This window comes from Callospermophilus lateralis, chromosome 12 (assembly GCF_048772815.1).
Source record: "Callospermophilus lateralis isolate mCalLat2 chromosome 12, mCalLat2.hap1, whole genome shotgun sequence".
NCBI lineage: Eukaryota > Metazoa > Chordata > Mammalia > Rodentia > Sciuridae > Callospermophilus > Callospermophilus lateralis.
Window position 1 is genome coordinate 26,904,365 of NC_135316.1, and position 15,017 is coordinate 26,919,381.

General features: G+C 35.3%; 1 protein-coding gene across 2 annotated transcripts in view; it reads right to left on the reverse strand.

The window, feature by feature from the left end:
• The window catches only part of Xpo4 (exportin 4), a 123,164-nt gene that overhangs the window by 23,021 nt on the left and 85,126 nt on the right, over positions 1 to 15,017 (reverse strand). For both annotated transcript variants that reach the window (XM_076872092.1, XM_076872093.1), the window contains exons 10-13: positions 3,033 to 3,209; positions 2,315 to 2,457; positions 1,661 to 1,806; positions 680 to 857 (exon numbers count right to left, since the gene is read on the reverse strand). In XM_076872092.1, the coding sequence (XP_076728207.1) occupies positions 680 to 857; positions 1,661 to 1,806; positions 2,315 to 2,457; positions 3,033 to 3,209 (644 nt within the window). The remainder of the gene's footprint in view (positions 1 to 679; positions 858 to 1,660; positions 1,807 to 2,314; positions 2,458 to 3,032; positions 3,210 to 15,017) is intronic.

Sequence of the window (15,017 nt, forward strand, 5' to 3'; positions counted from 1 at the left end):
TACTCAAATTTAAAATACTATTTTCAAATCCACTTTTAAAAGTATATTTATTTATTCCATATTTACCCCTTCTTAACGTCACCATTAAAAATTATGAAAACTTGCCATTACTATTGAGAAGACTAAAGTGAATCCTCTCTCGTTGGAGGCACTATTCTACCTTGTAAATCCCCCAACAGGGTCTCATTGTTTCACATATTCAAGATAAATACTTCCATTTTATAAGAAAAAAATTAGTTTTCCTTAGGAAAGCCAAAGAAATGTAGTTTTAGCTTTCGTGAACAATAAACACATATTAATGTTCACCTGGTTCTTAAGAACCTCAAATTCCTATTTCCCTCATGAAGGGTGCCTATACATACCTCAGTACTATTTTCTGGTGGACAAGTGCTATGTTCATAGTACATTAGACCGAATGTCTCTTCCAAATCTCCTATTTAGAGTAATTTTACATTTATTTTCTTCAGTATTAGAAATAGCTGTCAATTCCCACCACAGTGGTGTTGCCTAAATAATACTGAGTACTTGCCATCCTTGTGTATTTCAAGGCTTCTCCAAGTTTTATTTTAGTTTGTGTATCTGATTTACAGCGTGCCTATCCCTCTGTTCATCTACCCATCAACTCAAAATTTATAAAACAGTATAAATTACAAGAGCACAGCTATAGAGTTCATATTACCTAATCACAGAATCTGTTCTGTTGTACCCTGGGATGGAAGAAGCCTTTTCTCCTGGAGATCCCAAAATTTGAAGTGTTGTATTAATGTCAACTTCAGATGAATGCTTAATGGAATATTCCATTATTTCTGGAGGTATTAGCGGAGTCTCTCCCTGAGTATCATCAGCTAAGAGGTAGCCTTCAGTTTAAAAAAAATTAAAAATGAACACTTAACAAATCTACATTTACCAAATTGCACTATAAATGTTTTCAGTTTTATTTGATTTATATACATCACATAAATTGATGTAAAAGTAAATCATAACTGTTAATCTGTTAATTTAAAGTTGGTGAGAAGAAACTTTCAATTTCTCAGATTATCAACCCTCAAAAATACAAAGGACAAATGTTTTCTTCATCAATTTTATAATTCATAGTGACATGTAGGCATTTTAATGCACTACCTTTTAATAATTTTCAGTAATATTGTCTATAAAGTTAATTATGATTTCTATTATTCATACTAGAAATCAATATTAAAGAATGCCTTTCCAAAAGTAAAAATTTTCCCTGATTATTTAAAATAAACACTAATAGTATGGTGGTTAAGGAAGAAAATCCTAAAAGCCAGACTGCCTACATTTGCACTCTGGCTCCAAAAATTAATAGCAATGTGACCTTGATCTACTTTCTTATACTCTTAGCTTCTTTGTCTGTTTGATGGGGATAATGATGATGATGGTAACAGTAACAATACTTAACAGTACGATTTTGGTAGAGTATGATGAGATCCACATGAAACATTTGGTGTGCAATAGGCAATGAATACATGTTAGCCAGTATTTTAAAAAAAAGAAAAAATACATCCAAAGCTCTGTGGCAAATAACACTATACCCAAATTTTGTCCAATATTATAAGTAAACTACTGTTTTTAATATATCAAGCTTCTTTTAGAGCTTAAACTGTTGACAACTACATTTTAAAAAGAAAAACTAACCAACCTGTAACTAAAATAAGCCAGTGAATATCTTCATAGAGATCATCAAGCATTTTGTTATCAATGGTGCTTGAACCAGGTGAAGCAAGTAATTGTTGCTGATGTCGCTGTAACTGACCATGGAGTCTTGTTACTCTTTCTTCTAATAAACTAAAAAAGAGGAAAAAAACATAACAATTAGCTTCATGAAGTTCAATCCACAAAGATGAAGAACAATTTATAACTTCCCTATACTAGATAATATAAATTAAGATGTTAGCACAAAAACAAATATACAAAAGTATTATAGTACACAATTGTTGTCATAGCACCATAGGAATCTAATTTACTATTTATGACACAGAAGAAAAACAATGCTTTAAAAACAATCAAGGTTTACAACACGCATTTGAAAACTGGTTATTCCAACTTTTTATGATATGGGTCAAATCGTTTCTCATACCATGTTTTCCATAATCTCTCTGCCATCTATGCTGTAGTGCCTGGGCTCCAAATGTATAAGCCAAAGAATGCAATCATGAGTATGTTTCTGTCCATTGATCCAGTGTGCTGGGATACGGGGTGGGGGTGTTTAAAGTCTTTAAACACTTTAAGTGCTCTCCGGGGAATTGTGAATACAGAATATTTGCTCCATGGGGTTTCTTTGGACTGTGTGTACCTTGTCAGAAGAGGTATACAGTGTTCTGCAGCAATTCTTCCTAGCATTCCTACACTGGCTAGTTGATCAGAAAACTGGTCTCGATCATCTTCTTGAAGTTCACTTATTTCTTCTTCCTCACGAGAGGCTACACCATTGGCAGTCTATTACAGGTGAAAGAAAAAAACAATTGAGGAACTGTACTATCTTGTTCAGGATTTTTTGAGGCCCTATAAAATAGCTTCAAAACTGCACATGGAAAGAAGAGCTGGACAAAGTCAACCTTCAGTGCAGCTGTCCAGGGACTCCTTTCTAACCATGGCAACAGCTCTAGTGATTATCAAAAGAGAGGCACAACACAAAAAGATGTAGAAATATCACTCACCAGTGCATAAAGTAAACACAGCTAACTGCATACCCATAACCCACCTCCCACACTGGAGAACTTCACTTATCAATAAAATGATCTTTTCACATTCCTGGTCCTTTGGATATAAGAAATCATTCATTAGCACTGCCAACTAGCAAGACAGAGGTAGGAAAATGAAAGCTGAAAGGAGAGGACTGTAAGTAACACACCCCCCCTCCGCCAATATAAGAACTCATTTACACAACCAAGGGCCACTTTTGCACTCAGCAAATTTTCTCAGGGGGCCTATCTTAAATGTCTAGTTTTATATACTACTTAAGATGAAACAGCCTATGATGATTCTTAATTACCGCCTGGCTTAAAACTTACCAAATTCCTTGTGCCATCTGGAGCAGCTAGGTGGCAGTGAATATAGGAATTAAAAACTTGAACTGCATGTTGGGTAAAAAAGCCTTTGTGGAAATGTTTGTCATCTTGGACCAAAGTTAGCCAGGACTCCAACAACTTATCATATGCTTCCATGTATACCATATCATCCTTATCAAGCTAAAAAAGAAAGAACATTCATAAAACAAATATCCAAAGAAAGAAATGGGCATCATAAAGAATCACACAGTTTATAAGTTGTTCCTTAAAAAATGATGATTCTTATTGTTTTAATTAAACTTCTAAACTTTTTCTAACTTAGTCTTAGGCAATCTGAAACTACTGTTTATTTTAGAAGACTACCAGTTCAGGACATTTTGGAGCATGTATTTTCTTTTAATTCTTTTTTTTTTAGTTGTAGTTGGACACAATACCTGTCTTCCTTCCTTCCTCCCTCCCTCCCTCTCTCTCTCTCTCTCTCTCTCTCTCTCTCTCTCTCTCTCTATTTATTTATTTATTTATTTTTATCTGTTACCGAGGATTGAACCCAGCGCCTCACACGTGTTAGGCGAGCGCTCTACCACTGAGCCACAACCCCAGCCCTGGAGCATGTATTTTCAAGCAAAAAGAGTAACTAACATTTTTTCTAAAGTAAAGAAGAAAAAATGTGGGCCTGGGGTTGTGGCTCACTCAGCAGTATAGTGCTTGCCTAGCATGTGTGAGGCCCTGGGTTCGATCTCATCACCACATACAAATAAAATAAACAAAGGTACTGTGTCCAACTACAACTTAAAAAAAAAAAGAAGAAAAAACTGTTCGAATAAAAAGATAAATGGGCACTTCCTACCTATTTTCTTTTCCTTTTTTTTTTTTTTGGATGGTGTTGGAGCTAGAACCCAGGGCCTCTACATCTGAGCCATAGCCTTGGCCCAATATTTTTAAATGATTTTAGGGAAAATGAAGAATGATAAAAATGAATGTCTCCTAATCAGCAGATTTAACAACATGTGAGCAGAACTTCACAAAAGTTCCTTAACAAGATAACTCTTTTTATAATAAAAATGATAAACAAATTCTGCACAGTAAAAAAAAGTATTGTCTTTCAGAAATATAATATCCAGTGACTCAATTCATAATAATATTAGGGAAGTATCAAACTGTCTCTTCATAGAAGAAAAATTAAAAGGTACAAGTAGATAAAAAAATGAGAATAACCCAGATCTCTCTCGTCTGGCCAGCTTGACTGGGCCTTTCCACAAGAGTACCATGCAACTGTACCTCTAGGTGATTCAAACATTAACCAAACCATGATCACGCGCACACACACACACACAATTTTCTGCATAGTCTTAGTGAAATTACTAAGCTTGCTATTCCTAATTTTCTTTTTCCCCATTCTTTCTTATTCATGAAGAACTGCTGTTTCGGGGTTAAAGTTTTATACCAAAATTAAACTACTAAAAATAAGGGAGAAATTTCAGAGAAACAGGTAAGAGAGATGATCCACATCAACAGGCTAATTTATAGAGCTATTTGTGGTACAAAATCTCCATGGGCAGAGCTAATTTGCTAAAAAGTCATTTTACCTTTAAAAGTTGCAAAAGCCAGGAGGGAGGAATAAGCTAGGAATTTCACACAACAGAAAGAATGCTGGTGGACCTGAAGTATATAGGGATAGGTCATGAAAGAACCTGAGGTGAGGATGGGGGTGGCAGGAAAAAACAGATTCAGAGAGCCTTGAAAGGAGACTAGGTTTTCTTCTAATTGCAGCAAAAAGCCACTGCAATGTTATAGACAGTGATGATAACACATGATACAGCTCTTTAAAAGAAAAGCATACTGCCTGCACTGCAAAGTATGATGGTGACTTGGGCCAGCAGGGAGATGTTGACAAGTGGCCAGACTGAGTGAAGACTTTGAAGGAAAGAAACCGAAAGTCTGAGGGAAAAGAGAAAGCAAAGGTGGCATCTGAAATTTTATCTTGAGCATCTGGAAAGATGGTGGTCTATTTCCTAAAATGCTAAAGACTAAATGAAATAACATGTACAAGGAAAGGAAGGTTTCTCTTTTGAACATGTTCAGTGCAAGATGTAAATAAAAAATTCAAGTGAGATGTTCAATTAACTGATATATATCTGCAATTTAGGGAAGAGGGCTGGAAATACAAATGTGGCATAGTTACATATATTTACTTTTAAAATCATAAAACCAGGAGCATTCACTTAAAAGTAAGGTGTTGGTAAAAAAACTAAGGACAGAAGAGGGAGTACAAGTCCAGTGGCAGAGTGCTTATCTGGCATGCAAGGGGCCCTAGTTTGATGCCCAGCACCACAAAAAAAATAAAAATAAAAATAAAATAAAATAAGGAGAAAGACAGAGCCCACATAGGGGCTTGAGGAAAACACTGACACAGAAGAAATATCAGGAATATGTGGTATCAAAGAAGCCAAATGTGCAAGGACAAAAGAGTTTGGAAATACACACAGAATATAGTCGTGTGTCAGAGCTATTCTTTTCTTCTAGTTTTGATTTTATCCTGATTCTATTTTGCAAGTTTTAAAAGACCATTTCATTTTAAGTGTTCTTTATGTAAGTTACAAGAAAGAAGTCTTATATGGTACAAAGAGAATTATAAAAAAAGACTTCTAATATTGTTTGAACTGTTCTGGAATTACTTTCCGTCCTTCTCTCTAAGAGTTAACCACTCTTTCAAAAAAGATTGCCTGGTTTATGGAAAAGCAGCTGTGAAAGAAGCCTAATGGAGGGGGGAAATGCTTGAAGGGTTAACTAAAAATTAAACTAACTTCCTTAGGAATGTCTACTGAACAGAAAAGTCACATGGTGATTTACGTAAAAGAAAGTTTGCTATAGCATTACTTAAAATAGTAGAATAAATAGTAAATTGATTTACTGAACCATTTCTCCACTGTGTACCAGTTAAGGACATAAGAAATGGCTCATAACATTAATGAAAAGCAATTATTTTAAGTCTAATTTATGTTTAAAACCTAGAAAAAAGTATATTGAAACTGTTAGAAGATGAAATTACAAGTATTTTGGTTCACATCTAATTTTTTGCTTTTTCAACAAGTATTAAAATTCCATAATTAGAATTTTTAAAAGTCCTACATGTGAATCAAAAGATGCCAAGAAAGACCGTCACTCAAATGATAACACAATTCAAGCTTCTTCTCAGCAAAAGAAACAATCAGTGAGGTGAATAGAGAGCCTAGAGAATGGGAGCAAATTTTTACTACACACTAAATTTTAGGATATATCAAGACCTCAAAAATCTTAACACCAAAAAAACAAAAAACCCAATCAATAGATGGGCCAAGGAACTGAACAGACAGTTCTCAGAAAAGGATACACAATCAATCAACAAATGTATGAAAAACTGTTCATCATCGCTAGCAATTAGAGAAATGCAAATCAAAACCACTCCTAAAGATTTTATCTCACTCCAAGTCAGAATGGCAGCTATTAAGAATACAAACAACAATAAGTGTTGGTGAGGATGTGGGCGAAAAGGCACATTCATATATTGCTGGTGGAACTGCAAATTGATGCAACCAATATTGAAAGAAGTATGGTGATTCCTTGGAAAACTTGGAATGGATCCACCATTTGACCCAGCTATCCCACTCCTCAGTTTATACCCAAAGGACTTAAAAACATCTGACTTAAAAACAGCATACTACAGTGATACAAACACATCAATGTTTATAGCAGCATAATTCATAACAGCTAAATTGTGGAACCAACGTAGATGACCTTCAGTGAATGGATATAGAAAATGTAGTATATATACACAATGGAATATTATTCAGCATTAAAAGAGAATAAAATCATGACATTTGCAGGTAAATGGAGAGTTGAAGAATATCATACTAAGTGAACCAATTCCAAAAAACCAAATGCCAAATGTTTTCTCCGATATGTGGATGCTGATACATAATAAGGATTTCGGGTGGGGTGAGGGAGCAGGGGAGAAATGGAGGAACATTAGATAGGGCAAAGGGGAAGGAGGGGAAGGGAGGGGGCAAAGGTGTAAGAAACATGGTGGAATGAGATGGACATCATTACCCTAAGTACATGTATGAAGACATGAAGGGTGTGACTGTACTTTGTGTCCAACCAGAGACATGAAAAATTGTTCTCTATATATGTACTATGAATTGAAATGCATTTTGCTGTCATGTATAACAAATTAGAATAAATAATTTTAAAAAACAATTCTATGTGATGGAATTTTGGGATAATCTTAACATTGCATAATTGTTTGAATTACTTTTTCCATTTTCATATCATTAGTAAGGAAATTCAAATTATGAACGTGAAGAACAAAATAAAAGTGAAAACTAACAACTTATAAGAAATTGACAAATTCCTACAAAAATCTATCTTGGCAAATTGGATCAAGGGATAAAAAGAAAAAAATAAATATTCCCATATCTAACCACTTAAAAATATTAGTTAAATTTTTCCCCCAAAGAAGAAAAGTGGTAGAGTGCTTGCCTAGCATGTGTGAAGCACTGGGTTTGATTCTCAGTGCCACATAAAAATAAATAAAATAAAGGTATTGTGTGCATCTACAACTATTTTTTTTTTTTTTTTTTACTTTTCCCAAAAAGAAAACATCAGTTTCAGTGGATTTATGGGTGAGACCTACTGAAGTACTCAGAACCAAACAAAAACAAAACAACCAATTTTATACAAACTGATCAAAAGAGATGAGTCTGAGAGTAACATGAGAAGCTGGTTTTGCTCTGATACTAAGTAAATCCAACAGTGCATTAAAAAAAAAATGACATATCATGATCAAGTGGACTCAGATCAGAAAGACAAGGTAATTTTTGACATCAGAAAAATCTAGACATATGGGCTGGGGTTGTGGCTCAGCGATAGGGCGCTTGCCTAGAGCGTTCGGGGCCCTGGGTTCGAGCCTCAGCACCACATAAAGATAAATAAATAAAATAAAGTATTGTAAATGAATGGATAAAAAAATGAGGCACATATACACAGTGGAATATTACTCAGCAATACAAGAGAATTAAACCATGGCATTTGCAGGTAAATGGATGGAGTTAGAGAAGATAATGCTAAGTGAAGTTAGCCAATCCCCAAAACCCAAATGTCAAATGTTTTCTTTGATATCAGGAAGCTGATTCATAGTCGGATAAGGAGGGGGAGCATGGGAGAAATAGATGAACTCTAGATAGGGCAGAGGAGTGGGAGGGGAAGGGAGGGGGCATGGGGTAACTAATGATGGTTGAATGTGATGATCATTATTATTCAAAGTACATGTATGAGGACACAAATTGGTGTGAGTATACTATGTATACAACCAGAGATATGAAAAATTGAGCTCTATATACGTAATAAGAGTTGTAATGCATTCTGCTATTTTATATATATAAAAAAGAAAGAAAAAGATGGAAAGATCTCCCTTGTTCTCAGATAAGCAGAACTACTATTGTCAAAATGAAAAAAGAAAAAAAAAGCTATTGTGTCCAACTACAACTACAAAATAAATCTTAAAAAAAAGGGGGGGGGGCTAGGGATGTGGCTCAAGCGGTAGCGCACTTGACTGGCGTGCGTGCGGCCCCGGGTTCGATCCTCAGCACCACATACAAACAAGGATGTTGTGTCTGCCGAAAACTAAAAAATAAATATTAAAAAAAAAAAAGGGGGGCTGAGGTTGTGGCTCAGTGGCAGAGCGCTTGCCTAGCATGTTCGAGGCCCTGGGTTCAATCCTCAGCACCACATGAAAATAAATAAATAAAAATAAAGGTATTGTGTCCAACTACAAGTAAAAAATAAATATTTAAAAATAAATAAGCAAAATGAAGATATTGTGTCCATCTATAACTAAAAAAAAATAGTTAAAAATTTTTAAAAAACAAAAGAAAAATCTAGATATGTAATTTACCACATTAATAGATTATGCAGATAAGCTTTTAATTAATATCAATACCCACAAAAGACAGCTCAACATCCTACAGCAAACATTGTTCTTAATGATGAAACAGAAAAGGTATCTTCTATTACCACCTATTTTCATCAGTATACAAAGAGGAAAAAATAAACAATAACAGAAATACAAATTATAAAGATTGAAAAGAAAAATGCAAATTCTCATTATTCAGAGCAGATATCATTATCCATAGAAAATCAAATACTCTGAAGACAAACTATCAGCTGGGCACAGTAGTGGTATGCCTATAATCCCAACAACTCAGGAGGCTGATGTAGGAGGATCATTAGTTTGAGGTCAGCTTCAGGAACTTAGTGAGGCCCTCAGCCACTAAGCAAGAACTTGTCTCAAAATAATAAATAAAAATGGGGTACGAGCCAGGCAGTGGTATGTGTCTGCAATCCCAGCAGCTTAGGAGGCTGAGGCAGAAGAATCCCAGAATCAAGAATTCAAAGCCAGTTTCAGCAACAGCGAGATGCTAAGCAACTCAGTGAGACCCTGTCTCTAAATAAAATACAAAATAGGGTAAGCCAAATTTCTCAAACAGGTCAATTTTAATTGGCATGATAATGAAGTACCCTTTGCTTTAATCCTTACACAAATAAAGTAACCCTGAAATAATTTGATGTTAATTGTTTACTTTCATATTATTCTGTTTCCATGTTCCCATCTTACAAAGAAAGCAAATTTGAAATGAAAAAAAAAAAAAATACAAAATAGGGCTGGGTATGTGGCTCAGTTGTCGAGTGCCCCTGATTTCAATCTCTGGTACCCGCATTTTTTAGGAATATAGTTCTGTGGTAAAGTACCTCTGGATTCAATCCCCAGTGTGTGTGTGTGTGTGTGTGTGTGGTGGTGGTGGTGGGGTTATTAGAATCAATAAAAATTCTGAAATGTTACTAAACATCTCAATATACAAATGCTAACTGCATGTCTTATGCCAGAAGTAATCTGGAAAATAAAACTTACAAAAGATATGACATGATACCAACAAAAATGAGTTCTTAAAAAATATTTGTTCCTTTGTTGAATAAATAAGACCAAAATTAATATAAAGAAATGCCACAATCATGAATAGAGAAAGTTAATACTGTAAAAATGCTCACTCTTTGTAAAAATTCATTACAATAGTAATCACGATTCAACTTGATGAACTGAATATTTACATGGAAGAACAGAGGACCAAATATATTCAAGACTCTTCTGATGGAAAAAATGAGGTGATGTAACATGTCTACCACCTAGCCAGACTTCCTGTTAGGACTGTTATACAAAAGTACAGAAATAAACAGAAATACCCACTTATACATGAAAACTAAGTATGTTATAGTTATGGCCCTGTAGATCATCAAGTGGTGGAGCATGCCTATAATCCTAGTGGCTCAGGAGGCGGAGGCAGGAGGATCATGAGTTCAAAGCAACTTACGAAGTCACTAAGCAACTCAATGAAACCCTGTCTTTGAATAAAATAGAAAATAGGTCTGGGGATGTGGCTCAGTGGTTAAGTGCCCCTGAGTTCAATACCTGGTACCCCCACTCCCAAAAATTAAAAAAAAAAAAAAGAAAGAAAGAAAGAAAAAGAAATAAAGTACTATTCAATAAATGTACTGGAAAATCCTGTTATCCATGTAAAAAAATTAAACTGGATTTCTACTTCAGTTCTAAGATGATAATATAATGAAAGGCAAAATATGAAATATTTAGAAGAAAACACAAGAGGTAAGGTCTAACAAAAGAACTAAAATCACAAAGGAAATCATCATCATTATCATCATCATCATCATCATCATCAACTATGGTAAGATGAGAATGTGTTCATCACAAGATACCACAAAGCAACATGGTATCCTGGAACAAAAAGAGGATATTGGTGAAATCCAAATAAGTCTGTAGTTTAATACCAAAAATATATCAATGTTAATTTATAGTACAAAAATACTATGGTTATGAAAGAGTAATATTAGGGGAAAACTAGGTACAAGATATGTGGAAACTCTCTGTTCTGTACCTTTGCAACTCTGCTATAAATCTAAACTTATTCCAAATTAAGAGAAAAGACCATAAAATGAAAGGGGGAAACAAAACAGGGGAACAGATCTGCAACACAAAACCAACAAAAAATTAGTACACAGAACATTAAAAAAAAAAAAAACTGTACAAATCATTAAGATCAACAACTCAACAGGAATATGGTCAATTGGAGGGCTGGGGATATACTTAATCATAGAGCACTTGCCTAAAACGCACAAAGCCTCGGTTTTAAAACCCTGGTACTACATAAACAAACAACAGCATTAGAAACAACAAATCAAAAAACAGCAGTGGACAGGAACAAGCATTTTGAAAGCGGAATCACAAGAATTGCATCTACAAAGCTTAATGTTATTAGTCTTTGAGAAAGCAAAGACTCTATTTTAACTTGTTTAGTGTTTAATGCTGGAGAGGAAATGGATCAAAGAAAACTCATACACACCACTCATGAACATGTATATAGACCCAATTACTTCAGTAAATACTTTAACACTACCTTATAAAAGTGAACATTTACATTTCCTAAAATCCAAAAATTTCACTCCTAAATTTAAACCTTAGAAAAATTCTCAAAAGGACCGGGCACACTGGTGCACACCTGTAATCCCAGTGGCTCAGGAAGTTGAGTTAGGAGGATCATGAGTTCAAAGCCAGCCGCAGCAAAAGTGAGGCATTAAGCAACTCAGTGAGACCCTGTCTCTAAATAAAATACAAAATGGAGCTGGGGATGTGGCTCAAATGTCAAGTGTCCCTGAGTGCAATCCCCGATTGAAAACTGAAAATTCTCAAAAGGGGTGGGGATGTAACCCACACTTGACTAGAATGTGTGAGCCTCTGGGTTCAGTTCCCAACACACTCGTGCAGACATGCATGCACACTCACATAAAAGAAAAGGAAAAAGAAAAACTTTCAAAAATATAAAAGAATATTTATAGCAACACTGTAATGACAAAGGAGGGGAACTCAAAAATTCATTTATAAGAGAATGGATAAACTATAGTATAATATTCAATGATATAGTTATAGGAATACATATATGTTTAAAAACTTTAAAGGAAAGAAATGATAAGACTTCAGACCAGTAGTCAGTCATCTCTGCTGTTGGGAGTAGAGTAGGGGAACACTGAGGGAGACGAACCTTGAAAATAACATGCTAATAGTATCAAGCATCAGGTACTCCAAATGCTTGAGTTGAGTTGTGGGTTCATGCATAGCTATTTTACTACATTTTAGAACTACATATATGTTGTATATGTCATCATAAAGTCACATATGATTGAGGATGAATGACAGAATACATATAAAATAATCAAAAAGAGTGCTAACTAAGCACAGTACTTGATTTGTTGTTAGTACGGGAGAAGGTGGTTTTATCCTTCAACAAAAATGTATGAAATGCTAAGAGCTGAATACTGGAACACAGATGAATAAAATACTTTCTTCCCATAGAAACATCTGTGGCCTGTTTATATACTTAACAAAGCATGTGCTTCACAGACATCATTTGTTAGGTCTTAACAGTTTATCTTGCCAAAATAAACAGACTGATAACATATCTTAATGGGAACTTCGGAACAGCATCCTCTGACCTACATTTCAAAAGGAAAAGAAACGGACCACTTTCTAAGAACTTTTTGTTGTTTTTTAGTATGTATCAAATACATGTTATCATAGTTGATACATTGAAAATTTTAAATAAAAACATAAAAGTCTTATACAGCTTTCTATCAGTGAAAGAGTTTTCAACAATTCCTTCTATAAAGCCCTGACACAAGCAAAAGAGAAAATCACAGGTAGACTCTAAAAGTTCCTACTCATTGGATGGCAATTTAAAATAAAAACTATGGACCCCTAAAAAAAAATTCTGGTAACCTGTGAATACCAGTACAAGTAACTCATCAGGCAAAGTGTGAGAAATGTGGTTGATGACAATTGGCTACTAGATCTTCCAGTGTAGAAGTGTAATCACAGAGAACTGAAACCTAACCTAGCTCTTTTTCATAATCCTTTGGCCCTGCTCCATAGCCACTCTGGCCAAAACCCAGCAGCGAAGCCAGCAGCACGTGCACAGAGATGACTAAGGAGACCAAGCTAGACACTATGTGCTCATGCACCCGGTATTGTCAGGCCTGCTGCCAGAAAGGCTTTGGAGAGGGGCTTAGAGCTTATGAGACTACTTGACCCCACTTTACTCCATTTGGAAATGGAGGGTAGAGAAGGTAATCAAAATATGATATCAGCACTTCTCTTTCAATGCCCACAATTAACTTGCAAGTGCTTAAGAAGTTATATGCAGCCCTTCAGACACAGGGGGAAAAAATCCTGTTTTTATGCTTTGGTAATTATGTTGAATATATAATTCAAAAGCAGTGGTTAATATTTTTGTGAAAATGTTGCCAAACGAAGCTTTTGAAAGAAAATTTTCAGTATGTCAATCTGTCCCCCACCCTTGACATACTGAATTTCAAAGATTAAAATTAATGTTGTTGTATGATTCTAATTATATAACACTCTAGACACTTCAGAAACAGTGAAAAGATTAGTGGTTGTCAGGGGCTAAGGGGATAGAGTGGGATGTATAAGTGAAACACAGAGAATCTGATTTTTTTTGGTACTGGAGATTGAACTCAGGGGCACCTGACCACTGAGCCACATCCCCAACCCTACTTTGTATTTATTTAGAGGCAGCGTCTCACTGAGTTGCTTAGTACCTCACTTTTTTTGCTGAAGCTGGCTTTGAACTCATGATTCTCCTGCCTCAGCCTCCCAAGCCACTGGAATTACAGGCCTGAGGATTTGATTTTTAAGACAGTGAAACTATTCTGTATGATACTACAATGGTGGACACAATATATATTTATCCAAACCCATAGAATTTACAACACCAAGAATAAACTCTCATGGATATACAATGGACTCTGGACGATAATGATGTGTCAGTATAGGTTCATTAACTCTAAAAAATGTACCACACTCTGAGGAGGGATAGTGATGGAGGGAGGTTGATGGGGAGGAGGCTATGCACTTTGCTACTGGGGGAATATGGAACTCTGTATTTTCACTCAGATTGTGCTATAAACCTAGAATTGCACTACGATATATCTTTACATTTTTATCCATCTACATAAATCTAATATTAGGCACTGTAAAAGCATACAAGATAAATATTATACCAAAGGAGTTAAAAGTTTGGTTCTTATATTGAAAACAACTCCAAATCTATTCCTAGCAATGATGGAACTATGGTTCCCAATAGATATCTGCTATAATTCTTCTCACTACATTTTTTCCCACAAACAGCAAATAACCAAATCTTCTCCATGAATTTGAAAATCTCTTTCTCTCAATCATCAAATCTTACTTTCCTATCACCTTCCTCACTCCCTGGTGCTGAGGACTGAACCCAGGGTCTCACATATGCTAGGCAAGCTCTACCACTGGGCTATATTCCTCAACCCCAAATTATTTTCACCTTTACATAACAAGGGTTATACAAGAAAAGTATGATTTGACTATATGATTGTACAAGCCTATAATCCCAGCTACTCAGGAAGCTAAAGCAGGAAGATCACAAATTTGAGACATGCCTGAGCAACTTAGTGAAATTCAGTCTCAAAATAAAAAATAAAAAAGGACAGTGATGTAATTTAGAAGTAGAGTGCTTAGGTAGCATGTGTGAGGCCTTGGGTTCCAAACTCCAGTACAGAGAGAGAGAGAGAGAGAGAGAGAGAGAGAAAGACAGAAAAAAAGCAATGAGATGGATGAGAAATTTTATTAAAGGAAAAAAAATTTAAGAAGCTCCTTAGCCTTGTGGAACTCTGGGTTCCATATTTCCAACCTGAGGCTACTGCTGTGTTATGGTTTTTAAGCATTTGAGCATGAAAATCAAATTCAACTACCACAGATGGAAGAAACCGGGATAATCCAGGCTGGGAAGTTCACTAACAGAAAAATCATCTGGCAGAAACAAGTTATGCAAT